The sequence below is a fragment of the Mauremys reevesii genome, linkage group 7 (genome assembly GCF_016161935.1).
Source record: "Mauremys reevesii isolate NIE-2019 linkage group 7, ASM1616193v1, whole genome shotgun sequence".
Classification (NCBI taxonomy): Eukaryota; Metazoa; Chordata; order Testudines; family Geoemydidae; genus Mauremys; species Mauremys reevesii.
The window spans coordinates 102,638,024-102,663,533 of NC_052629.1; the positions used below are offsets into that span (position 1 = coordinate 102,638,024).

A 25,510-nucleotide genomic window follows, 5' to 3' on the forward strand; every position below is an offset into this window, starting at 1 on the left:
TGAGACTTCAGATCTGTTTAATCAAGAGATCAATTAAAGTTACAAAATGCATGCAGTATGCGTGTATTAAAGAATCTTTCCTATTGTTTACATCTGAACAAATGATAAGCTATTGCTTAATTATAAGGGATGAGTTGCTGTTTCAGACACAACATCTGTACATTGCTCTTACTAGGTGATGTGTCCCTGGAATGTGCTGTCTGTGGTGGGGAGCAAACACAGATGTCCTTGTTTTGCAGGGTACCTGTTTGCAGGCAAGGTCTTTTCTTCTGGTCTGAGATTACATTGCATGTGGTGTTTGTGAGCAAGCATGCTCTTGTGGTTAAGGTACAGGACTGTGCAGGTCTCTTAATTTTTCTGTACCTTGTTTCCCTGTCTGTAAACTGGGGATAGTACTAACCTACCTCACTGGAGGATTCAGGCTAAATTAATGTTGTTGTCAAAACATTGAGATACTTAGATGAAAGGTACTAGTTATGGACAGAGGACAAGGGACTTAAAGGCAGACTTTAACAAACTGAAAGAAATGATAGGCAATGTCCCATGGGAAGAAAATCTAAGGGAAAAAAGGAGTTCAGATTCAGGAGAGCTGGCAGTTTCTTGAGGAAACAATGTTTAAAAACACATCTGCAAAGTATCCTGAATGTGAAGGAAGAATATAGTAAGAGGCTTATATGGCTCCATCAGGATCCTACAGAAAGTGGGAATATGGACAAATTGCAAAGGAAGTATACAAAAGAATAGCCGAAGCATGTAGGCATAAAATCAGAAAGGCTAAGGCACAAATGAGTTACACCTAGCAAAGGACATACAAGTCAATAAGAAGAGGTGTTTTAAGTACTTTAGGAGCAAGAGGAAAAACGAATACCTACACTTGCCTTCTATTTAGTGAGGAAAGAGCTAGTAACTGATGAAGAAGGCTGAGGTGTTTAATGCCTGTTCTGCTTCAGTCTTCACTAAAAAGGTTAATGGTGACCAGATACTCAACACAACTAATATTAACACAGGGAAAGGACAGGTTAAAGAATATTTAGGTGCGTTAGAGGTATTCAAATCGGCAGGGCCTGACAAAATTAATCGTAGGCTACTTAAGGAACTAGCTAAAACAGTCTGGGAACCATTAGCAAATCTCTTTGAGAGCTCATGGGTGAGGTCCCAGAGGACTGGAGAAGGGCAAACATAGTACCTGTCTTTAAAAAGGGGATCAATGAGGACTCAGGGAATTACAGACCAGCCAGCCTGTCTTTGAAACCTGAAAAGATACTGGAACAAATCATTAAACAATGTTGAGAATAATAGGGTTATAAGGAATTGGCAGCATGGATTTGTCGAGAGCAAATCATGTCAAACCAACTTAATTTCCTTTGACAGGATTACTGGCCTAATGCGGTGGTGGGGAGCAGTAGACATGATATATCTTGATTTTTTTTATTTTTTTTAAGTAAGGTTTTAGACAGTCTCACATGACATTCTCATAAGCAAACTAGGGAAATATGGTCTAGATGTACATACACCTTATAGTAATTTCAACTGGTTGAAAGACCATACTTAGAGTAGTAATCAATGGTTTGCTGTCAAAGTGGGAAGGCGTATCTAGTGGGGTACCACAGGGGTGAGCCCTGGGTCTGGTAGTATTCAGTATTCTCATTAATTACTTGGATAGTGGAGAATCCATATAATACTAGATAAACTGTTCCAATAGTTAATCATCCTCACTGCTAAAAATTTACACCTTTTTTCTAGTCAGAATTTGTCTAGTTTTAACTTCCACTCTTTGGGTCTTGATATACTTTTGTCTGTTAAATTTGATAATGGGTTCTTTAGTCTTTCTTCTCCTTGTAGGTACTTACAATCCGTGATCAAGTCACCCCTTAACCATCTTTGTTAAGATAAAAAGATTGAGCTTCTTGAGCCTTTTACTATAAGGCATGTTTTCCCATCCTTTAATCATTCATGTGTTGTGTAAGTATTGGGATTATTGCTTAGTCTGAGTCAGAGGTGGTTGTGTGGGGCCTTCGGTGGGTCTCTACAGGGCCCTCTGCAGTAAGGTGGTGGCACAACAGCTTAGAGTTACAAAGGACTTTATTGGGAAGGGAGGAAGATATACTTTTTTGTTCTGTTTGCAACTGACTCATAAGACGGTGTAAGCTAACCAAGACTCCAGTCACAGATACCATATCCTAGTCCCTTGCTAATCTCTGGATATTCCTTGCATGAACCAGGCATATTTATGTGGCCATGGGAAAAATCAAATCCAGAATATAAAATAAGCTCTTTGTCTGACAGTGAAATTTGGAAAACAGATGAATCTGTCTGTTAACATCATTGTTACTAGAGCTCTGCTTTCGTTCCAAGAAACAGCCTTGCCTTTTTCTTACCCTGCCTGTAGAGTTTAGATGTAAATAAAAATAAACAGAATTTTTAATAACATCTTGGCTTGTTCCCTAGTGAAGGATTTAAATTTCATGCCATTCCAAACCAAGATTATCTATTCAGTAACTGAGCTGTCGGTCTGGGCACTGGTAAAAGAATCAATTCCACAAGGGGTATTATTAGAAAAAGAAATACAAATAGCTTTAATACATAGCACTGTACAGACTGCAGGAAAATTAGACTTCAGAGACAAGGTCCTATATAGTCAACATCATAACCCAAATTTTATGAGTCATAGGTTCTAGTGGAGCTACATGTGCAAAGAGTTTAAAGTAAATGCATGTGATCTATAGTTGTTCCAAAGGGCGGGGATGTTAATCTGAAACCTTTTTTCTTGGCAGTAGCAATTCCAGTTTTGTAATTTATTTCACCACAAGATGCATTTTGAATACAGAATTCTTACTGTTGCAAGGGCCAAATCTGTCCACTGCCAGCGTGGTGATCAACTGGTACTTAAGCAGTAATAGATCTACCCCAGATCAGTGGATTTCATTGTTTTACATCTGATCTGTTGTTTATATTAGTGTTTGTTGCAAAGTGTCTTGTTGCTTCAGATGGGGGTAGGAATGTCCTTTCTAGTCTAGTTTATTTAATTGCTGTGAGAAGAGCAGCCTTCTCCATGACTGTGTGTTAAATGTCTAGCTGTGTTCTCCACACGCAATGACTCCACTTTTGAACAAATGCGATAAACGTGCTGCACTTCATGGAGGAAGGAAACTGATCTGACAAGGGTGGGTGACAGACTGTAATTCTTCTTGCTGCATGTTGGACTGGTGATTATTCGTTAAATGTGTGCACATGGATTGCTTTGTCATCCCCTTCAGGAGTCAATGAGATTAACTTCTAAAGGGGAAGGGAGTAGCCATTCTCAAGTCTTGGCAAGTGGACAAAGATTACTGTTGTCATCAGGCAAAGTAGGAAGAATTTTGAAACTAGATGCGTTCTCCCCAAGTGCTTGTATTAATGGGGTTCAAGGAGCAGCAGTGCTACAATAGAGAGATGGGCCTATCATAGGGGTCTCAAACTCAAACGACCACAAGGGCCGCATGAGGACTAGTACATTGGCCCGAGGGCCGCATTTACTGACACCTCCCCCGTGCTGCCATTGGCCCCACCCCCACTCCACCCCTTCCATGAGGCCCCACCCCGCCTCACCTCTTCCCACCCCTTCCCTGCCCCCATTCCAACCCCTTCCCTGAAATCCCCACCCCAACTCAGTCCCCTCCCTGCCCCCAGGGGGTGCAGGAGGGGTGTGGTGGGGGCTCAGGGCAGGGAGTTGGGATGTGGGGTGCAGGAGGGGTGAGGGGTGCGGCAGGGGGTCAGGGTGTGGCAGTGGGCTCAGGGCAGGGGGTTGGGGTGCGGGATGCAGAGGGTCGGTGCAGCAGGGGGTTGGGGTGTGGGATGCAGCAGGGGTTCAGGGCAGGGGGTCGGGGTGCAGGGTGCAGCAGGGCAGTGGGTAGGGGTGCAGCGGGGGCTCAGGGCAGTGGGTTGGGGTGCAGGAGGGGTGCGGGGTGCAGGAGGGGTGTGGCAGGGGGCTCGGCTGCATGAGAGGTTTGGGGGGGCGGGCTCCTTGTCTGCCCTTCCCCTGCGCCGCTCCGGGAAGCCGACGGAACCTGGGGAAGGAGGGGTGCAGGGGTTCCCCGTTCCCGGCAAATGGGAGCTGCTGGGGGCAGTGCCTGAAGCAACAGCCCCACACACCCCTGCGCCCCTCCTTCCGCAGGTTCCGTTGGCTTCCCGGAGCGGCGCGGGGGCAGGGCAGGCAGGCACTGTGAGCCTGCCCTTCCCCCGGTGTGCGTTGGGCAGGAGCCGCTCTAGGTAAATGCTGGGGAGGGGGGGGGGGCGTGAGGAGCTTGCGGGCCGCAGAAAATAAGCCTGCGGGCCGCGTATTTGAGACCCTGGCCTAGCATGTTTCCCACTTTCTCCCCTAACCTTGACAATCAATACAGAAATCTCCATTTGAACCCTTTGCTAAGGTGTTGTCGAGTTTCACTTTGAATTACTTAATTGTAATAGTGGGCATATCTTTGCTCTTGTGTATCTGAAGACCCCAAACCATTTTACAAACACTAATATGTTAAGCTTCAGAGCTATGCTTATAAGGTTAGGTAAATTTTTATTCTCATTTTACAGCTGGGGAAACTGAGGCAGGTGACAGGTAGGTGATTTGCCAGAGACCACCCAGAGAGATAGTGTCAAAGCAGAAATTAGAACTCGGGTTCCTGACTCCCAGCCCTGTGCTCATCTTTCAGAACACACAAGCTGTGTGTTCTAGAAACTTGGTGTAAGTGCGCAGTCCCCTTCTCTGGCTATTCTCTTCCCATATAGGGTTGGGGATGAATTCATCTGTCCAGTTGCTGCATCTTTCTTTCGGCTGGGAGTAGGGCTTTCTACGTCATTGTTGCTCCATAAATTGGATGAGGTTGGAATACCTGACCTTCTAAATCTGCACCCTACATAATCTCCGTTATCTAGAGGGAAGTGAGAATCCTAGATCAAAATTGTGAAATGTCTTGCATCTGTCTTGAGGCTTGTCGGGACACTTCTGAAATGATGGTCCCCGTTCTCTGTATAGGTTGGCCAAGGATTTCCATATATGGGTGTGAACAGCTTCCTTACCTACCCTTGTGGTCTCCAGGGGAGTAGCTCTGGGAAAAGGCTTCATGAGACTACAAAGCCTAGCCAGTGGGGTCTTGATGAATAGGACTTTTGCAGGAACTCACATAAACCTGAATGTCTTGAAATTTGTGTTTGTACCTTTAGACCTGTTTGTCTCAGAGCCCTATATGGAATCAAAATAACATGAAATCTGGTCTGCTCATAATATTTCCATTATTCAAATGCTAAAATCCAGTGAGGAGACTGGATCTAGCCCCATGGGAGGAATCAAAACCATGTTTCTTTTCAGCAAGTTCAGGAGCAGGAGATATGTGCTTTTAAAGCCAGATGTGCTTTTAAAAATTCCTGTGTGTTTTAAGTGACAGTCCCAGTTTAGATCTGGTGAGACTGGGTTCCTCAGAGATTGATGAAGATGAATACAACTTCTTCTCAACTCTTTTTATTCTAGAGCTCAATCTTTGGACCGTTTTGACTTTGACCACCCTGTGCCCTCATTGTTTGTCCAATCTCCTCATAGTGGCAGAAGCATCAGGTTCCAAAGTAACACAACTTCAATTCTGCTGTTGGTGGCTCTTGAATAAATAAGAACTTTGACTTTTATTGAAGAGATCAGCCAAACCAAATTCTCCCTGATTTATTTCACACAGCAAAACCTTTGTGATACAAAATGAGAGACTTGTCATGTGGGAGGAATGGAAATGAGACTGAAAACATGATTCATCAGCTACTGCATCTGTTTCTCTGTATTCCCCCCCCCCCGCCCTCTCCTCCCCATGGTAGTCTGCAACAGTATTCTGAGCAAAGATCCATTACCACTAAAGAAAGATCGTTGCCCTGGACCCAAGGCTTATTAACTTGCAGCAGTGATGAGGGTTAGCTCTATTTTAATTTTGTATTCGCTTCCTGCCATGTACGATTAATCTAACTGGGTAGCTTGCTTTTCCTTGTGGAAGAACAAAATACTAGATTGTGACCGTAAGAGCCCCTCAGTACCAACTGGCAGAGGGCCCAATGTTCTGTGAGCGCCTGTCAGGCCTGAAACACTTACTACAGCTAACACGTTACTGTCATAGTATTTATCTGTAAAAAGTGTTGTGTAGTATCAAACGAAAGCTTGTGACATACCAGTCAATAATATTGTATGATTCATGTACGGATAGTGTTAGTGTGTGTGTGTGCGCGCGCACGCTGGAAACACGTTCCTGAAATATTTTCAGAGTCAGACTTTCCTGAGCTTTGCAGAATCAAAGGTATTGGAGCTGAGAGCTCTTTTCTGGTTAGCCAGAAGAAAGCAGAGTTCCTTGAAGCTTTTCCGTTTTAAATAATGAAGTTTGTCTGCCCTAGCATCATCTTTATTGACTACCAACCCCACCACCCCTACAGCCCTTTAATTGTTGGAATGGATTTCAGGCTTTTTCTTCCATTATCTTGATGGCATGAGATAAAAGCAGTATTAGAAATAATTATGTGGCTGTTATTCCAAAGGATGATCTTGTGTGCTCCAGTAGGTGGGGGGGATGGAGGGAAATCGCCTCCAGCTGTGAGATTTGGGGAAGTCTAAACTTGTTTGTGGTCTTAAGCTTGCCTTGTAAGAGCCTGGGCTGGCTTCAGGGATTATTGTATGTGTGGACCACATTTGATCTTGCTGTCTAAATTCTGAAGTTCTGGATCGGAAGCTTCACTTCTTTCCAAGCCAGGGGATTGCTGTTTGCCTAACCCCAGTGTAGTGGCTTCCTGAAGAATGCACAGCAGGGAATTGAAATAGTGGCATGCCAGGCCTAAAGATTAACTTTTTTTATTTTATTTTGTTTAAGTGGCATCTGACAGTGGGCACACATGTGCTTGTTAAGGGCTTATTGACTTGTGCAGTGATATTATCCTGGTCCTAAAAGTCAGCCCAGGCTGTGCTCCTGTTTCAGAGGGTCTCACTGTTGATTAATGGGACTCCAACTGATAGAAATGTTTAATGTGCAGCAACCACTTCCCCACAACGTTATCATTAATTGGCTTGAATCCTAGAGCTCATAACTGACTCATAGATTCCTAGATGCTAAGGCCAGAAGGGCCCATGTCATCTATCTCTGACCTGTATAACACAGGCAGAGAACTTTCTTTCCATCAAAAATTTTTTTAGAGATTTTTTAAAAAAAAATAATTTTTTTTTTTTTATTAATGTTGTTTGAATCCGTTGTGACCTTGTAAGTTTGTTCCAATGGTTAAAAACCTTCACTGTTAAAAATTTACTCCTGATTTCCATTCTGAATTTGTCTAGCTTCAAGTTCCAGCCATTGGGTCACGTTACACCTTTCTTTGAAGAGCCCATTGTCACTTACTTACTTTGCTGTGTATTCCTGTGTCCTGACTTACTAGCAGACCAGTGTAGCAACCAGTGTCCCTGGGTCTTTGTCTGCTTGCTCCCTTCCTTGTGCTCTGAGGCTCATGAGAAAAGTACAGGTCTTTCTGTACACCTCTTTCTTTCTTATTTCTTCACCAGGCCCTGAACTGAATTTTTTTTTTTTTTTTTTTTTTTTTTGTTTTTATTTCATATTTCATTGTTATTGTTAGTTATTTTTATTAGTAGTTAGTTTTTATAAGATTATCTAGTTCTTCTCTCTGCTGCTCTCCTTATTCTGCTGCTGATGTTCTGTTTTTTAAGAGTCTGTTCAGTGTTTTTATTTTTTTTTTCCTTTTTTTATTATTTTTATTTCTATTTCCTTTACTGACTTTCACTGCTCCTCCTAAGTCCACAACCTGCACTCCTTTTCTAGCCAGATGCACCAGCCTTCACTAGCCAGCTTTGGGCAAACTAGAACAACCAACCAGAAACACCCAACAAGCCATCAGGATGGGCCCCAGTCAAATGACATCAGACAGAGATTGGTCTGCACCTCTCACTCAGTCTCTCCAGGTCCCAGGAGCAGAAACAAGCAGAGGAAGGATCAGCCAAGGTCTTCTCATCTTCACCTTCATCTGACTCAGCTCACAAAAGACACAACAGAGCCTCCTAACAGAAAAGATCCTCCCCTCCTCCCTCCCAGGTCTGGGGGGTCCCCCCCAGTCCTCATGCAGGGAAGTCCTCATGCCCAGGACACAGGACTTAGAGTCTCTAGTCTGTGAAAAGAAGCTTGACATCTCTGAGGTGAGATATTATGTGTTATCAGTTTCTTTATTTTATGTTTTATTTTTTTTGGTTTTTTACTTTTTTTTTTGTGTTGACTTACTTTGTTCTGTCTGTTATTTATTACTTATATTATTTGAATTTACTTTTTTATTAATAATAAAACACTATTAATAAACCCAATAACACTAACTGAGCAGCTGTGCAAGCAAACAGCTGTATATATCTATATCTGATATCAGTTATGAATTTTTAATATTTTTATTACCATTTATATTAGTTATTTTTTGGTGGAGTTTTTTTTTTGATTGGGATGGGATTTGGACTGGGAGCAGAGTAGGGGTGCTGCTGAAGACAGACAGGTTTTTGGCTGTTTTGGGTTAAGCATGTCTGGCATGGGGCATGGTCCAGACAGAGTAGCATGCTGAGCAGCAGCAGCAGGGTGGGCAAGTTCTGGCTGGCAGGGGCAGGGAGGAAAGCAGCACAGCAGGTAGCAGTTCAGCATGTCAGTGAATCTCCCCACCCATCAACATCATCCCATCATCTCATCATATGTCATGCATCATCATCTTTCATCATCTTAAGGGGCATGATCATCTGTCAAATGCATAAAAACAATGTCTTCGGATGCCTCACTGCTCTTGCTCTTCTGATCTGCTCATAGATTATCACTCTGATCAGTACATCTACATGTCTTTATGCACATCCTGTCTGTACATGTCATGATGTGTCACACTTGCTGTGTGCTGTTGTTAGATGTGTGTGCAAACTGTATGCTGCCTGTATAAATATTGAGAAATAGTCAAACAGTGAGCAGCTGTATCTGCAATGAGGAAAAAATCCATCACCCTGAAGAGGGCTCAGCCTCTTGGTGGAAAGAAAAATGGTGATGGGAAGGGGGGGGTGGTGGGGAAGTGAGGTCCTGTTTCCTTCTGTAGTTGGTCAGGCCTAGTCTGTCCTCACAACCTAACTATGTCACATACTGTAAATGCATTCTGTAAATGTGCAACGTGGTCGTCAACAAAACCCCCTTCTTCACCCCTAACCCCACTGTTCTTCTTCTAGAACACCTAGCTTATTTCTTCTTGATAGTAAATCTTTTTACACGTGGATTTACTAAAGCAACAGTGCAGTGCAGCAGTGAGTGTGCCACTGTAGTGCTGACTTGCACTTGTGCTGACTGCAGTGCAGATTGCATGCCAGTACACTGGAGGCTCCTTTTCCAGCCTGGCTGTTAATTGGTCCTGTAGCTGGCAGGCTGTCTTTGATCCTCAAGTCCAGAATAATCCTTGTTTAAGGAACTTCTCATGGCTTCTTTAAAGTTTATGCTGATGTTGTTAAAAAGGTGGGTAGAAAGGAGCACAGTCTGTTCTCTCAGGCCCTAGGGTTCTGTTGCAACAGCTGCTAAAAAGGTCCTTGGGATTTTCTGTCTAGTTTACATTTCTTTTTGTGCAATTCTCACATCTGCCCAGCAAAAAAATTAACTAATGGCTTTCCGCTCAGTCTGCCCCTTGAGGGTAAGAAGTGCTTTTTCCTCATTAGTGGCTTTAATAAAGTACATATTGTTGTGTTTATGGAGCATATACCTGAAAGCTACATTTGTGCTCTGTGTGGCAGACTTAGGTTTTGTCTGGTCTAAATCCACAGCTTACCTGCCACCCTCATTGATTCCTGTCTCTCAAATCCCTAGCTTTTCTTTCTCTGCACCTGGCCAACCCTGCAGGTGACAGAGGTGCTGTGAGACTGCTGGCAGCTTCCCTCTAATAACTGCTTGTTGATGGTTGCTATTGATCTAGCAGCAAGCAATGGCTCAGGGGAGTGAGGTCAGCTTTATTTTTCTCCCTTCTCTCTCCTGTCAAGTCAGACACTCTCTCCTGAAATGGTTGAAACAAACTGTAGAACTTGCTGCTAATATCTGTTCCTGTTGTTATTGGCAGTATGAGTATTGACAGCAGAACAAGGTTGTGATTCTCCTCCCCCCCCCCCCAGGGGGGGGGAAAGAGAAATTACTGCTGGAGGAAGGGACACAAATAAAAAAAACTCTGTGCAAAGTGGTAGTAAATAAAGCACAATGCACAGCATGTGATTGATCTTGTAAACGTATCCTTCAAACATAAAATTGTCTAAAATGAAAAGCTTGAAATTCTGTAGCTATACAGTAAAGCCCAATAAAGCTTTGTATCTGCCCCAGTTTTTTGTGCCTGTCTGTCCTTGGATACTGATATAATTTTACCAGTTTGTTTTTTCAGCCCTTGCTTACTACAAAGATTGAACCATACCAATCCTATGATAGCTGCTGAGCTGGGTATGTAGAAGAGTTCTTTTGAAAAATGACAGCATTCTAAACTCAGCTGTTCTGTCTTCCATAATTTTACCTTCCATTTTCCACCATTTTGCTGCAGCCTCCTTCCTAAACGTAGATTTGGGTAAAAATATGGATCTTCAATCTTAAATGCTATAACAGAAGAAAGGAACTCAGCTTTAGGTTCCATCAGCCATGTTTCAGCTGTTGATTCCTCCTGTGGACGCCATCCTGTGACCTCTGTGTTTAGGATCAGTCATGTTTGCCAAGTAATGGAACGATTCCATAGCCTCTGTGAATAGTCTTTCAGTTTTCTCCTTGTGTAGATCCAGTTCTTTACTAATCAGTTCAAGACAGATTTCAACTGAGACTACATCAGTCTGTAATATGGCAAGTACCTCTAAAACCACCTTCAACTGCTTTTGTAATTAGCTCACATTTTATATGACAACTATGTTTTGACCAAAGTTTCCTTGTGCTTTGCAGACATTTCAATTTACTTGCGGTAACTGGATGCAGATAGAGACCAAATATCACTGAGGAACTGGGGAATCAAGCCTCCTTTTTCAGCCATTAAACTGGAGGCTAATGGTGGTTGTGGAAGAATTTTTGGACTTCTGTAACTACTACTACTGATTTTTTTTCTTCAGTGAAGTTTAAATAAAATGCCAAACACCCATATGTCAGAAGTTTAGAATAATTGTCCTTGAGGAATTGTCCTTTTTCATAGCTTCATTAAAGACCATCTTGTCATACTTTTCTCTTCATTCTTGAATGGCATCTTCAGCAAACACAGTGGTCTGCAGTTTCCTTTTCAACTGTAGAAACAATAGCTGAAAGAAGGTGCATGTTTTTCCCTGTGTAGGTGTTTGTAACCATCACGGGTCACTTCTCAGGACTGACTTACCATTTTGTACTTGTGTCGATGTGGATTCTTTTTCTTTAATTTGTTCTCTTGTTTCACTTCTGCCATCTAGTAATGGCTATGTGAACTTAAATCTGTTCTGAGAAGCATATTCAGAGTAAAGTGCTTCAATCATTTCTTTAAACTGCTCATCTTATATTACTTTGACAATTATGATGTTAATTTGAAGGGTGCAGGTTTGATCTGTAATAATTTATAAATACTGTATCTGACATGGTCATTGTCCTGCTGGGTTATTGGATGCATTTGCTGCTTTGTTAGTGCAAATCTTAAAGAATAAGACTTTTTCAAGTTGGTATTTTTCCTAGGTAATGTCCATCTCTAATCTTTGGCTATGGCTACACTTAAACTTCAAAGCGCTAAGTGTAGTCAAAGCGCCAGCGCTGGGAGAAAACTCTCCCAGCGCTGTCCGTACTCCACCTCCCTGTGGGGAATAACGGACAGCTGGGGCTGGGGCTTTGACTATACTGGCGCTTTGTAGCGCCGCAATTTGCAGCGCTGCAGAGGGTGTGTTTTCACACCCTGCTGCAGCGCTGCAAATTTGTAAGTGTAGCCAAGCCCTCAGAGTAACAAAGAATCAATTTTGTGTTGTATCATAGTCCTTGGGTGCATCTGCACTGGAAAAATAAATATCCTGATTTCAACAGTCATCAACAGTGCTACTGCACCAGAACTAAGCTGCTAATGGAGGGCCTGATGTTCATACTACTGTCAGGAGACCGTGAGCAATGACATGATGGTAAAATCATCTGAACCCCTGTCTATGCCTAGGGAGGTTGTGGAATCTCCATAGTTTAAGAGCAGGTTAGACAAACACCTGTCAGGAATGGTCTAGATAATATTTAATCCTGCCATGAGTGCGGGGGACCAGACTAGATAACTCTCGAGGTTCCTTCCAGTTCTAGGATTCTATGCTCTCTTACAGCATTGGTAACACTGAAATGTGCGTAATGACTTTGCTAAAGCACATGATCAGATGTCCCCATGATCATAAAGAATTGGGAGAGACTGAAAGAGATGGAATATTGTTACCTTCTGTCTAACCTTCCCAAAGGCAAGGAAAAGCTTGTTTTAGAAGGGAGAGTTTGTAGGGCCTGTCATATCTGTAATGGGCCAATGCAATAAATATGTAAATCTTACACGTGTGTGTGTGTGTGTGCGCGCGCACAGAGCATGGCTGCAGTCCATTTTCTGTTCACTCAGCCCATAAGAGTCTATTTGTCTAGAAGAATGCTTGTCTAAAAGGTATGATTATTCTGGACTGCTGAACAAGTTCTTCGCTCTGGTTGCATTTAAAGAGCCCAGGCATTTTGTAGAATGACACTTGCAGATGAATGCAAAATGAGGAAGGAGGGAAAGTTTATTTTTGGTGGTATTAGGGAAGTAGGGAGGGAGGACTGTTGAGGTGAAAGGTTAAAATGCCATTGTACACAATACACCCACTGGGGTTTTCTGAGAAATGCTAAAACCGTGAATCGACTGAAATTTCTCTTCCCGGTACTGGGAGAGGGATAGCAAGAATACTGACAAATTCTGGATTTTATTTTTCAGGAGGGAAAAAAAAAATCAGAGTTTTAGAGGGTTTAAATATTTCCTCAAGACAAAACTGCCCTCAGCTGAATGAGTATGTCAGGAATGAGAAATGCATTCTGGTGTCCATCCCTGTCCCTTTGGGATCTGGGAAGGGTGCGCTTCTCCAGTCACAGATTGAAATGTGCTACTGGTCGGCTGTTCATGGTGGTACAAAGCGTAGATCTGTATTAGCCTCTCCTCTCCCCATCATAATGTTTGCTCTCCATGCTACGGGGTAAGAGGAAGCCTGCAGACCAGCTTTAGCGACATGCTTCCTGTTTGCTCATGCTATCAGTAGAGAGAGAAATACTGATTTATGGAAGGTAAAGAAGGAAACCTCAATTCTTGTATACTGTTCAAGTGCATATTTAAATGTAACCTGTTAGTTAAATGAATTTCACATACATAAGAGATTTTTGTTGTATTTGAGGAGCCCCATTTTATAGGCTATAAACTGAGGTATAACTAATCCAACACTAGTGTGGCCAGTGGCTGTCAAAGTTAACTGCTCTTCCCTCTGCTTCACCTTTGGTATCCAGCCTACCTGTGCCAGGCCAGATGTGGCACACAGTCTCTCTGATACCATTTCTTTTTAATTGATTTAACAAACTTGCAATTAATCTCTCTTCTTGTACGACCTTCTGGAATGAAAATCCGTATAAATGCTTTTTCAAATAAAATCTGTCACTACTGTCATGGTTGCCAGGCTAGCTGCACCACTGGCCCATCTATGGATCTTACCAAGTGCATCACCCCCCAATGTGAAGCCTCGAGCCTTTGAGGGTATGTCTACATTGTAGTTAGACACCCACGGCTGGCCCAGGCCAGCTGGCTCGGGCTCGTGGGGCTCTGTCTGCAGGGCTGTTTATTTGCAGAGTAGATGATCTGGCTGTAGCTGAAGTCCAAGCTCTGGGACTCTTCCACTTCTCATGGTCCTAGAGCCCGGGCTCCAGCCCATGCCCAAAAGTCTGCATTGTAATTAACCAGCCTTGCCCTGAAAGCCTGAGTCAGCTGGCATGAGCCAGCTGTGGGTTTCTAATTGCAGTGTAGATGTAGCCTAACTCCTTGGATGGAATTCTGCAATTCACCTGCTCTGACTGGGACCTGGATTACAGCCCTTGGGCACCAGCTGTGACTACTTCAGCAGGTCCCACTGGGCTTGGCACCCAGAAGCCCTTTTTCTCTGGGTGTCTGACACTATATGTTTGTAGTGATATAGAAATAGCTTCTTCAAAAGATGCAAAGCATTTATTGTATGTCTACAATGCAATTAAAAATCTGCTGCTGGCCCACGTCAGCTGAGACTGGCTCTTTAATTGCTGTGTAGACTTCTGGGCTTGGTGATAGGGTGCCAGAGCTTGGGCTGCCCGAGCCCAGAAGTCTACAGTGCAATTAAACAGCCCTGCAAGCCCGAGTCAGCTGGCACAGCCAGCTGTGTGTCCAATAGCAGTGTAGACATACACTTAGAGAAAAGTGTAACAGTGAAAGGCCTACACTGATATTAGTTACACCAGCATAAATCCCTCATATCCCAGCTAACTCTATCTCTAGCTGGGTTTAGCTGCCTGCTCACAGCATATGTCTCTCCCTATCTCCCAGCTGTCAGCTTTTCCTTTCTGACCCAAATCCCCTCTCCCTTTTCTGTGGTCTCTTAAATTGTTTGTCGTCTTTGATCCCAGTTTGCCTTGGGGACGGTACCCCATTCCAGCCTGGATGGAGCTATCAATTGTTATCTTCTTTACAACTGTGCAGCTGAAGTGGACTTAATCTGTGTCATTGTTTTACATTTCTTACCTGGCACCTCTACAGCGCCCTTTGGTTTAGCTGTATGTGTTCGAGTAGGCAGCAGTACAAAATGGAACAGGGAAACTGAGTGACATACAATATTAATCAAAATATTTTCCCAGTTCATTACAAATACATCTCTAAAATATCAGTCTGACTCCATCCATGTTAGCTAAGAGTATCCTATTGATTCTTCTTAAAGCACTATTGTTTAGAATTGTGGCTCGGCAGCCCGGTCATGGTCCACCACTGCATTGTACAAACACAGAATAGCCCTGTGAGTACACTCTGCTGTATCCTTGTACATTCACTTCCCCACCTGGGGATACATAAGAAAGTGCAGCTTCAACCACTCACTCACTTTCTTCTAGTCACCGTAGTCAGTGTGTCCATTTAATCCCTGTCAGCCCTTGTTCCCTTCTAGGAAAGTTAGCGTTTCCTCGTCTACACAGTTTTTTTTCATAGACCATATAGTCAATAGCTAACAAGAATTTTATAGTTCCACTGACCACTTAGTTATACTTAGGGCTCCATGATCCGGTATCCTTGCTGTTGGGGGCCTGCTGATTTGGTCTAAGTCAAATGCATGGGCATTTTGCCTTTACAGAATCCATGGTCCTTTCTGACTGCATAGAATTTTTCTCTTTTCTCTGACAAAGTGGATATTCACCCACGAAATCTCATGCTCCAATACGTCTATAAGGTGCCACAGGACTCTTTGCTATATTCATTATGATAATGTTTATTATGGTAGTGCCTAGGATGGGACTCCGTTGTGCTAGGCGCTATACAAACACTGAGTAAGAGAGAGTCCCCTGCCCTGAAGATCTTAGTCTAAACAGCCAAGTCACCCAAAGGGTAAGAGTAGGGTCGCCAGGTGTCTGATTTTCGACCAGAATGCCTGGTCAAAAAGGGACCCTGGCAGCTCTGCTGTTAAAAGTCCAGTCGATGGTGCAGAGGTGGCCCAGGGCTAAGGCAGGCTCCCTGCCTGCCCTGGCTCCATGCGGCTCCCGAAAGTGGCTTCCAGGTCCCTACGGCCCCCTAGGCACATGGGTGGCCAGGGAGGTTCTGTGTGCTGTCCCCACCCCAAGCGCTGGCTCCACAGCTCCCATTGGCCGGGAACCCTGACCAGTGGGAGCTCTGGGGGTGGCACCTACAGGCACAAGTGCAGCACATGGAGCCTCCCTGACTGCCCGTGCACCTAGGGGCCACTGGGACCTAGCAGCCCGCACCCCTTGGTCCCAGCCCAGAGCCCCCTCCTGAAACCCTGGCCCCACCCCAGAGCCCACACCCCTAGCTGGAGCCCTCACTCCTCACACTCCAACCCAGAGACTTCCGCACCCTGAACTCTTCATTTCTGGCCCCACCTGGAGCCTGCACCCCCATTCCAGAGTCCATATGCTCTGCACCCAAACCCACTACCCCAGCCTGGAGCCCTCTCCTGCACCCCAAACCCCTCATCACCCCAGAGCCTGTACCCCCAACCGGAGCCCTCACTCACCTCCTGCACCCCAGCCCGGTGAAAGGGAGTGGGTGGGGGGAGAGTGAGTGACAGAGGGAGGGGGCTGAGGCAAGCAGGGTTGGGGCCTCAGAGAAGGGGCAGGGTGGGGCCTCTGGGAAGTGGTGAGGCAGGGGTGTTCAGTTTTGTGCAATTAGAAAGTTGGCAACCCTAGGTAAGAGAATGGGATATATAACATGTAAGTAGAGTTAAGTGTGGTGGATTGCAAATTTCTTGTTGGTTCTGTACCTTGATTTTGTTGTTTCATTCCTTTTGATGTGGATTAGCTGGATGGTAGAGCAAAGGAATGGAGGGGGCAGGAGAGGCTGCAGCAAACAGCCAATCAGCACAAGGTATGCAACACAGTTGTACAGCACTGCAAGCATGGTGCTTAAAGACCAAAGGTGTAGTCCTTGCCCTGAAGAGCTTCCAGTCTAAGTGAATATGTAATGGAGCAGTGATTAACTATAGCACTGGGCCTTGGGGAGAGTGAGATGAATCACCATAAGATCATGCAGTGGCAAGATTTGGTAGTGGTGCACACTTTGTGGAAAGCCTGAGAATTGTTTTAATTGTGCGGTTTGATGCAGTGAATGGATATACTGGGAAGTGAGTGCGTCATTTGGTAAGCAAGCCCTTTGACCAGTTCAGTGGTGGTACACCTCTACCCCGATATAACGCTGTCCTCAGGAGCCAAAAAATCTTACTGCATTATAGGTGAAACCGCATTATATCGAACTTGCTTTGATCCACTGGAGTGCGCAGCCCCTCCCCCCTGGAGCGCTGCTTTACCGCGTTCTATCCAAATTCGTGTTATATCGGGTCGCGTTATATCGGGGTAGAGGTGTATTGAGAGGCAATGGCAAGTGCTGCATCACACCTTCAGCCAGGACATTTGGAAGCAGTGCAGGGGCTTTGCAGGTGGAGGGACTAAAACATTTTTATCAGAGGAGCTGTTGGCAGCTTTCAGGGAAGTTGCCCTCCCTCCTCTGGGGAGGGAAGCACTGAAGAGTTCCTTACTGTTGTACTGTCCCTGTCCCAGAGGGGAAACACAGCTCACCTAAATTTTCTCCTATCTTCTCAGAATGTGAAATGCCTTCTCTGAAATGCTTTGCCTTTCCTCCCTTCCCAAACACTGGTCTAAATATATTCAGGTACGCCCTGCTTGGGCTTTTAAATTAGATCTTTCATTAGAGGTGGAAAAGTCTGCCTATGAGGGGAAGGGTTGAGGGGGATTTTTCCCCGGGTGCATGCTGGGCTGTTAGAAGTAGCTTAGCTCACATCTGTGGTGTTTAATGAGCAGATATTTTTATTTTAACATGCTTTGGATTTGTCTCCTAAAACAGATTCCCCTGCTGTTTTCTCCTTATCGCTTGTCTTACAAAAAAACTAAAAATGGTCTCTTTGAAAAAAGAAGTGTTTCAGAGGCACTTTCATTCCCTGCCTTGTTTGGCATTTTTCAGTGTTGTCTGCAGGTTGCTGTAAATACACATTTGGCTTATTAATTAATCAATGCATAAATAATACATAGTGTGTTATCAGAGCCTGCACACCAGTGCTGTGGAGACAGCACATTCAACCCCTGTGGAGAGGGATTGCCTTGTGCTGCTCTGCAGCAACCCCCCATGGCCAATTAAGGTGCATCCTTGATGAGCTTCCAAATGCTCTTTGGCCAGATAAATGGTTGCTGTGATGTGGGCAGGGGGTAAAGCAAGGAAAAATGAAGGAGATCCTCAGCATTCAGACAGATGGAGAGAGTGAATGCCTGATTACAACCAGAAAACCCACATGCACTGAACTGAGAATGCAGGCAGTGGTTTTTCTTAATGGTCAGCACACTCAGCCCAGGAGTATTAATTCCCAACTATCTATATTCAGGGTTCTACTACTGACTTCTTGTGACCTTGCACAAATTACTCACCAATACATAGTCTGCCCTGGACCTCGGTTGCCCTGTGCCTAAAAGTGAGGCTTGCGTAATGATTGTAAAGCACTTAGAGAATTTCAGGTAGAAGGTGCTGAATACGTGTAAAGTCTTAATATACAAAATCTTTTAGGAATATTTCAAGCATAGTGGCCAACTTGAATCTTTCCTGTCCTTTCATTCCAGTCATTCCTTGTAATGCAAGCTATTTGGCCCTGGTCCAACTTGCCTTGTGTGGATAAGCACCTAGCCCGGGTTCTGTAGAATGGTGCCTCCTCCATCTCTGCTAAGTGGGTTGGGAGAAATGGATCTAGGATTTGAAGTCTAAATAGACAAAGCCATGGTGCAAAATCACTGGGGAATGGAAGGTCCAAAGTCCATGTTAAAGGAAGGATTGACCTGTAATTCAACTAGGTTGGGGAAACTGCTTCAGTTTTAAATCCTGCTAGTGTGGTGCAGTATTATTTTCCTGAATGCATAGCCACTGTGAATGACAGTTAAACCTGTTCCAAGGCTTTTGGACATGGTCTGACTGATGAATTAGATGTTTTCTGGTGTTTTTCATCTTGAAAAGCTGGTATTGTCAACAAAAAAAAATGTGCTAAACTGGCTGGCAGGCATGTAACTAGAAGAGCAAATGATACAATGATGACTTGAGTGGGAATCTGGAAAAGCCATTTCAGCAGCAAAATTGTTAGAAAACTAGCAAGAAAAATGTGAATAAAAGGACAAACAGTACTGTAGCCAACTGGCATGAGAGGGTCTCCAGATACTTGGTGTGCATGTTACTCCAGAGGTGGGTAAATGTAGCAGAAGGAATGAGCATGAAACAAACTGTGTGTTGCAGTGGAAACTCAAAAGCTTACTGTGGCAATCTGAATGTGAAATTGATCTGAAGAGCTGTTCCATGCTCTTTGCGATTGATCTTCATGTAATGAATTCTTGGAATTCAGGGCCCGGAAGGCAAGTGCATGGAGCTGTGATGTGTTTTTTCATTTCTAACAATAAATCTTGAATAGACAGAATCCATTTTGTGTACACCTGCACATTTTAAAAAATCAATTTTTAAAAAGTTGGCTCTTCAAAGAGGTAATGAACAGACCAGGACAGTTGACACTGACTATCATCATATGCCGTGGTTCTGGGCAACTAAAGCCTTTCTCTTGTTTCCATTAGTCATCTGAGTTCTCTGCACTGCCTGTTCCTGTGGATTTCTTATGCTGTCAGCTTCCCTTACTGTGAAGTGCGATGGAAAGGAATCTGAAAATTAAGATATGGTAACATGTAGCGTGTTGTGTTCCATAGGTGCTGGAACAAGATGTGGTTTTGCAGTCTATTGACCGAGCTATTGAGGCTATCCACAACGCAGCTATGAAGAATGGAGGCAAATACAACTTGGAGCAGAGGGATGTCCTCCAGTAAGTACAGCCAGTACCTGGGACAGATTGAGACTTGACAGCTCATGCTCTTTCCCAAGAGGCAGGGAAAGAGTGAACTTAGTGGTACAGCCACGGTGGGAGGTTGCTCACTGTTCCAGTCCTGGGTGTGGTTAATAAGGGATGGCCGGGTTGGTTGTTGGTAACTGGAGCCCCACTGCTGCTAAGTAAACAAAGGACTGAAGTACTCAGGGAGCCCTCCAACTCACTGATGTGAGAGCCAGGTGATGAACAGCTGAGTCTCCAGTCACCACTGCAGTGCCTACTCTCAATCTCTGCCCACAATTCCATTTTCCTCCAAGCAAAGCAGTTTCTCCAACTCACGGGGCACCTGTCTGCCAATCTAACCCACTGCATGCGGTTTAGAGTGTCACATTGGCTAGAGGCTTGCTTGACAGCTCTCTCTACAAGTGTGAGGGAGGGGGGGATACTCTGGTTCAATTGCAATCCAGGTTGGGAAAAGAGATTTTGCACCTTCTTTGGCCGTTCCAGTTTGCCCTCTCAGATGCAGCTGTCCCTCTGGTTCCTTTCTCCCTGCCCCCAAACTCGTAGGTCACTTGGCCTCTTGACCTTTATATTTAAATCTGCTCTTGGTTAAAACATGAACTAGAGAACATCTCTCCGCTAAAGTCAGTGATGGAGTGTTAAGGTCTAGAGACTACTTGTTTCTCTCTGTCCCTTGGCCCTTGCTCCTCCAGGGTGAGGACTCTTCCTTCCCTGGTGATAGCACGGTAATTGTACCTTCTGCAGCTGCTGTCCAGCCAGTGACACTGAAAGACCTAGGCACTTTTTAGAAGATCGCTCAGAGAAGTGATACTTCAGCATCATGACATTGCTACAAAGTGGTTTCAAGGCTGAATTTGCCAAATGCATCATGTAAAGGAAACTATGCAGCTAGTAGAGTGACACACAACTCCCCTGCCCTGAAATAAAAACCCACCTGAGCAGTGGTGCTCACTGCATAGTGCATGGCTTGCACCTCCTCTCATTGGGTGGTCTGAGTTGTGCTTAAGGCTCCAGATGCAAAGGTATTGATCCCATAGGCACTGATGATTTTTGTGTGTGTGTGTTCACCCACCCACAAATACACAATTTGTGGTGGTTGGCTTGGAGAAGAGCATCTCTAGAAGGGCATCTCCACTGCGGATACTGGACCTCAACCCCCTGCATCCCTCAGAAAAGCCCAAATAAATCACTGCATTGTACGCACAATTTTCTCCATGGGAGAGGGTCTGAGGGAGAATAGATCCACACATGACAAATGTCAGCCACATTGCTTAATGCACTTCCGGAAGGCTCCGAGACATTACAGTGCTGAGGACAGTATAAGAACCTGTATATAATACAAAGAATAGATGTTACCTTCAGTGGGCAGCAGTTGCAGGGTGATCCTTCAACAGCCTACTCCTGGGGGACAAAGAAAGTGGCATTTAAAGATGGAGAGAGGCTGAATTGGTGTCCAGAGCTTGCTGAAGTTGGGTGCTTTTGCTTCTTTCCTTCATTGCTTAAAAATGTAAATCTATTGGGATTAGCGAACATCAGAGCAGGGTGTCTTTGTGATACACCATTAACAATTGCTTGCTATGAGACTTTTGATACCTCGAGTTATGGATTAAGGCATGTCTATTTCACCTCAGATCAAACAATCATGGACACTGTAAGGGAGCCATAGAACTAAGGTGCAGGCAAGTCTAAAGCGTGTGGCATAAGAACTAGCCCTCTGTACCATGAAGTGGAGATACATCTCCTGTGAACCCTGATTCACAAATCATGTGCTTTTTACAAAGACCCTTCCCTCCTCTTTGAGAGGTGCTTCCTTAGTAGTTCAGTGGAGTTGGACTTATTCTATCCTCAGTAAAGATCCTTACTATGGAGACGTCTATTGTAACCACAGTCCAGTTTCAGACTTAAGCTTCTTGGCATTGGGTACTGACTTCATCGCTTCACCCGTGTCCCTAATGCCCCTGTTTCCATTCCATCTGCCAGGAAACTGATCCATCATCGGAAGGAGACTGTGTCACGCAAAGGTCACTCACCAGCCAGTCAGGGAATGATTATGACCCCATCCTCCAGTGATCACCATTTGGATTTAGCACGACAGCCCAATGGCATGTGCCGGACAGGTTATGAGCGACATCACAGCCTGCCAAACACGGAGATCCAAGAGGATGATGAAGGTCTTTATCAGGTAACAGCATCTTGGCCTCTTCTAAATTCTTCCTTAAAGAGTCCCTCCCTCTCGTATGATACATAATATTCCCTGTGCAGTTTCAGTCACACTTGTTGCCTTGAGCTATAGTGTAGCTTCACTGTTTGCTACTATACAGCTGCTGTGTCCCATCCCAGGCATGGCTGGTATGATCTCTGTGTATTCTTTACATTTATAAAGCACTTCGGGGTCACTGAGGATACAAGACTATGTAAACGTGCAAGATCTTCTCTAGTTTGTGCTACTGGCTCTTTCTTGACACCTTTTTAAAGAGCTGTTGATTCCTCAGAGAATACTTTGAAATACATTGTTTTTAGAGACAGTTCTGCTTAGGTCATATTTTTTTTCTGTGCTTTTATTTCCTCCTTGTTAAATCTGCACAAAAACAGGATCTCTGTTCCTTAGGAATTCCTCTGTGTATCTGCTTATTCCTGTGCTCAAGTTGTGAAGATCCTGTTTTCTTGTGAACATCCCTAGTAGTAACGAATTAGAGGAGGAAAACACAGGAAATGTGACTTAAAAGCAGAATTCTATCTAAATGGAACCAAATTACTGTAAGCCGTCAACAAGTCTTCAAAGAGACAGGCCAGGACAGACTTAGCAGCGATTGGAGTAGGTTATGTAACTGATTACATGGTTGGACGTAGCAAAGAGATGGGAGTTCCCCTCATACAGATGGGACATGGTGGTGTAGGGTTGCTGCATCTGTCCAAGATGAGCGTTTATAGTGGCACCATTACCCCGTCACTGCTGATAGGAGGGGCTTGTTACTGACTTAATAAGGAAACATAAGTCTGTGGAGATAAAAAGGGGCTGGTATACAGGCTTACTAACATTCTCTACCCCAGTACTCTGCCCCTGTAGGCAGCCAAACTGACCCAGTTCTAAAGCCCTCTGATAAAGGAGAAAACTTTGGTGGGTGGTTTACACTTCAACAGTGCGGCTGCCTCCTTGCTTCTCAAAGGCTGAACTGAATGGAGAGTGTAGCTGGACACTTTTTTAATTCATCAGCCTAAGGTAGTCACGTGAGCACTAATTCCTATGGAGGAGAAAAAAAATCTAGAGCATTATAGCAGAGTGACATCTCTGCTAGAGTTAAGGTTAAGGCCAGCTTTCTGTTTAAAGCTTGACTGTTCTAAGTGCTCTGAAATCCACATTGTTAATCAAATTTTGTTGAAATTTGATACATCTTGTGGAGACATGGGGTACCATCAGTGATCTAAATTTGGGGCCTTTTAACCAAGGGGTTCCTGAGTTACAGCCCAGGGGGAAAAGACCGCTTTTCTTCAAGTTGACACATTTGTTGCCGATAGACAGAGATCAAATCAGGGCTCACATTGTACCAGGGACTGACTCTCAAGGGTTACCCAGAGTGCTTGGTACCCACCAGCCTTTGAGGGAAATCAAATTAAAATGTTGTTTCAAAAAGTTTTCTTCTCCAGTTAGGCAAGCTAAGACTCACATGCCTCGTCGCCCACCTAATGGAATACAGTGAAGTGGGTTTTAGCCCACGAAAGCTTATGCCCAAATAAATGTGTTAATCTCTAAGGTGCCACAAGGACTCCTCATTGTTTTTTCATGTGCAGAGAGAGGCTAACTCTCGGAAAACTACCTCTGCATCACAGGACCTGGGTGTCCCCAAGTGTGTGTTAGTCATCGAATCTGAGCACTACCCCGAGCACTCTGAGGAAGAATGGGACAGAGGCACCTGTCAGCCCCACATTCCCCTCCCATGTGTGTATCATGGTCTAGGCCACCTGGCCCATCCACAGAGATGTGACCCCCTCACTTAGGCAACCTTCCTCCAGAACCTGGCTGACATATCTTAGGTTATACCCCCCCATCTCCCTATCCCCCATGTGAGCTGAAATCTGGGGGTCCCTGCCCCCTAGTGATGTGTGAGCCTTGCATCTGTGTGTATGTGCCAGAATGTGAGGCTCCTGCCCATCTATGGGGATGTGACCATCCAACCCTGCCCCCTCCAGAGTCAGATTTGAGGGGGCTTGTCTTTCTAGGGGTGTCTGAGCCCCTTTCCCTCCTCCCATGTGAGTCAGGATCTGGGGAAGTCCTTCCCCTCTGGATGGGGAGCTCAAACTGGTATGCACCAAGAACATACTGCTGAGACTAGGGTGGGGAGCTGAGAACATTCATGCTTGACACATATCATAAACTCTCCAGGGGAGTGGGGAGGGAACACTGTTAATAACTGATTAATAATTCATTGATAATTAACATCCAATTGATAACTAATACTTGTAAAAATTGTAAATGTGATTAGTGAGAGGGGTTCTCGAGTCCAGGTTAGTTTATTAATAACAAACTTCAGATAAATCAGCTTTGTTTGGATTTGTTGGTTTAACAAAGACAGCACCTGCCCAGAGAGGCATGAGATATCAACAGCTGCAGAAGCCCTTCTCCGAACGTACTTGCCGTCAGTCCAGACTGCGGATGGTGTCTACTTCCTCTTTCTCAGGGCTGTTATACCCATATTACTCTTTTGTGTTTCTCATTCCAATACTTGTCTATTTCTTCCTTTTTGGTACCTATTTCTTATCTTAGGTCATTTTCTAAGATTTCTGTTCCCTTGTAACTTTACAACTGCCTCAGTACCTTATGGTTAGTCATTGCTTATTTCTGTTTTGGGGTAATGTTGTTATAACTCTTGTGCACATTTTGTGGTTAATATCCCTAATATATCTCTTGCAGCAATTTCTAAAGGTTATTGCTTAGTAAAATTCCACTCCTGAAAATTAACTTACCTGCAGAGCATCATGGGACTCTTGCTGCCAAGCAGACCTTAGTTCTTTCTTTGAACTGCTCCATTCACATCAGCGGGTGGTGTTGGTACTTAAGACATCTGCATCAGGTATTGTTTCAGCTGGGAACATCTCACTGACATGCATGGGCCACTTAACACCTCTCTGAGCCTGCTGGGTTGTTGGGTGGATATGTAGAGGCCCCCCCACTTCATTTTCCCTTCAGTTTTATGCAGTATTATAAAATTGAGCAGCAGCTCTGCTCTAGATCAGGTTGGAAGCCCTTCCTGTTAAAAGGATGACTCTTCTTAGTGCTCTAGAATTGGTGTGCTTACTTGGATTGGCTTGAAATTTGTTATGTCTCATGGGAGTGTAGGGTGGCGTTTGTAATCCAAGAGCTTGTCTACACTTACATTTTATAGCACTCTCACTTGCTGGCGATGGGGTGTGAAAAATCACCTCCCTGAGCACAGCAAGTCTGAGCACTTTAAAGCTCTAGTGTAGACAAGCTCCAAGCGCTGGGAGCCAATCCCCTCATGGAGGTGGATTACCAGGAGTGCTGGGAGAGCTCTCTCCCAGTGCTCACGTGCAACCACACTCACTTCAAAGCGCTGCCGCCGGAGCGTTCTTGCAGCAGCGCTTTGAAGTTTCCAGTGTAGACATATGTTGGGTCATTTGAGCAAGGGGTTCCCAAGATACAGCCCCAAGGAAAAAACAGCATTTCATTAAATTCACAAGATCTAGCAACTTTGAAATCAACCCTGGGCAGAAGTCTGAGAATGAATTGTAAACATTTGGTAAAAATCTGCCCCTAGCAAGTTTTTTTTTTTTAAATGTAATCTGAGTACAACAGAATATTCAGAATGGAATGAAACTATTTTTGATAAGAAAAGAAACTACGCTTGAGACCGTTTACAGGGTGGGGAGGGGTGATTC

The 25,510-nt window shown here is 44.4% G+C and overlaps 1 protein-coding gene across 1 annotated transcript in view; it reads left to right on the plus strand.

Moving 5' to 3' along the window:
- Positions 1–25,510, plus strand: part of NCKIPSD (NCK interacting protein with SH3 domain) — a 94,923-nt gene that overhangs the window by 17,286 nt on the left and 52,127 nt on the right. Inside the window, exons 2-3 of the mRNA XM_039481641.1 lie at positions 19,479–19,591; positions 21,596–21,797. Coding sequence (XP_039337575.1) covers positions 19,479–19,591; positions 21,596–21,797 — 315 coding nt within the window. The remainder of the gene's footprint in view (positions 1–19,478; positions 19,592–21,595; positions 21,798–25,510) is intronic.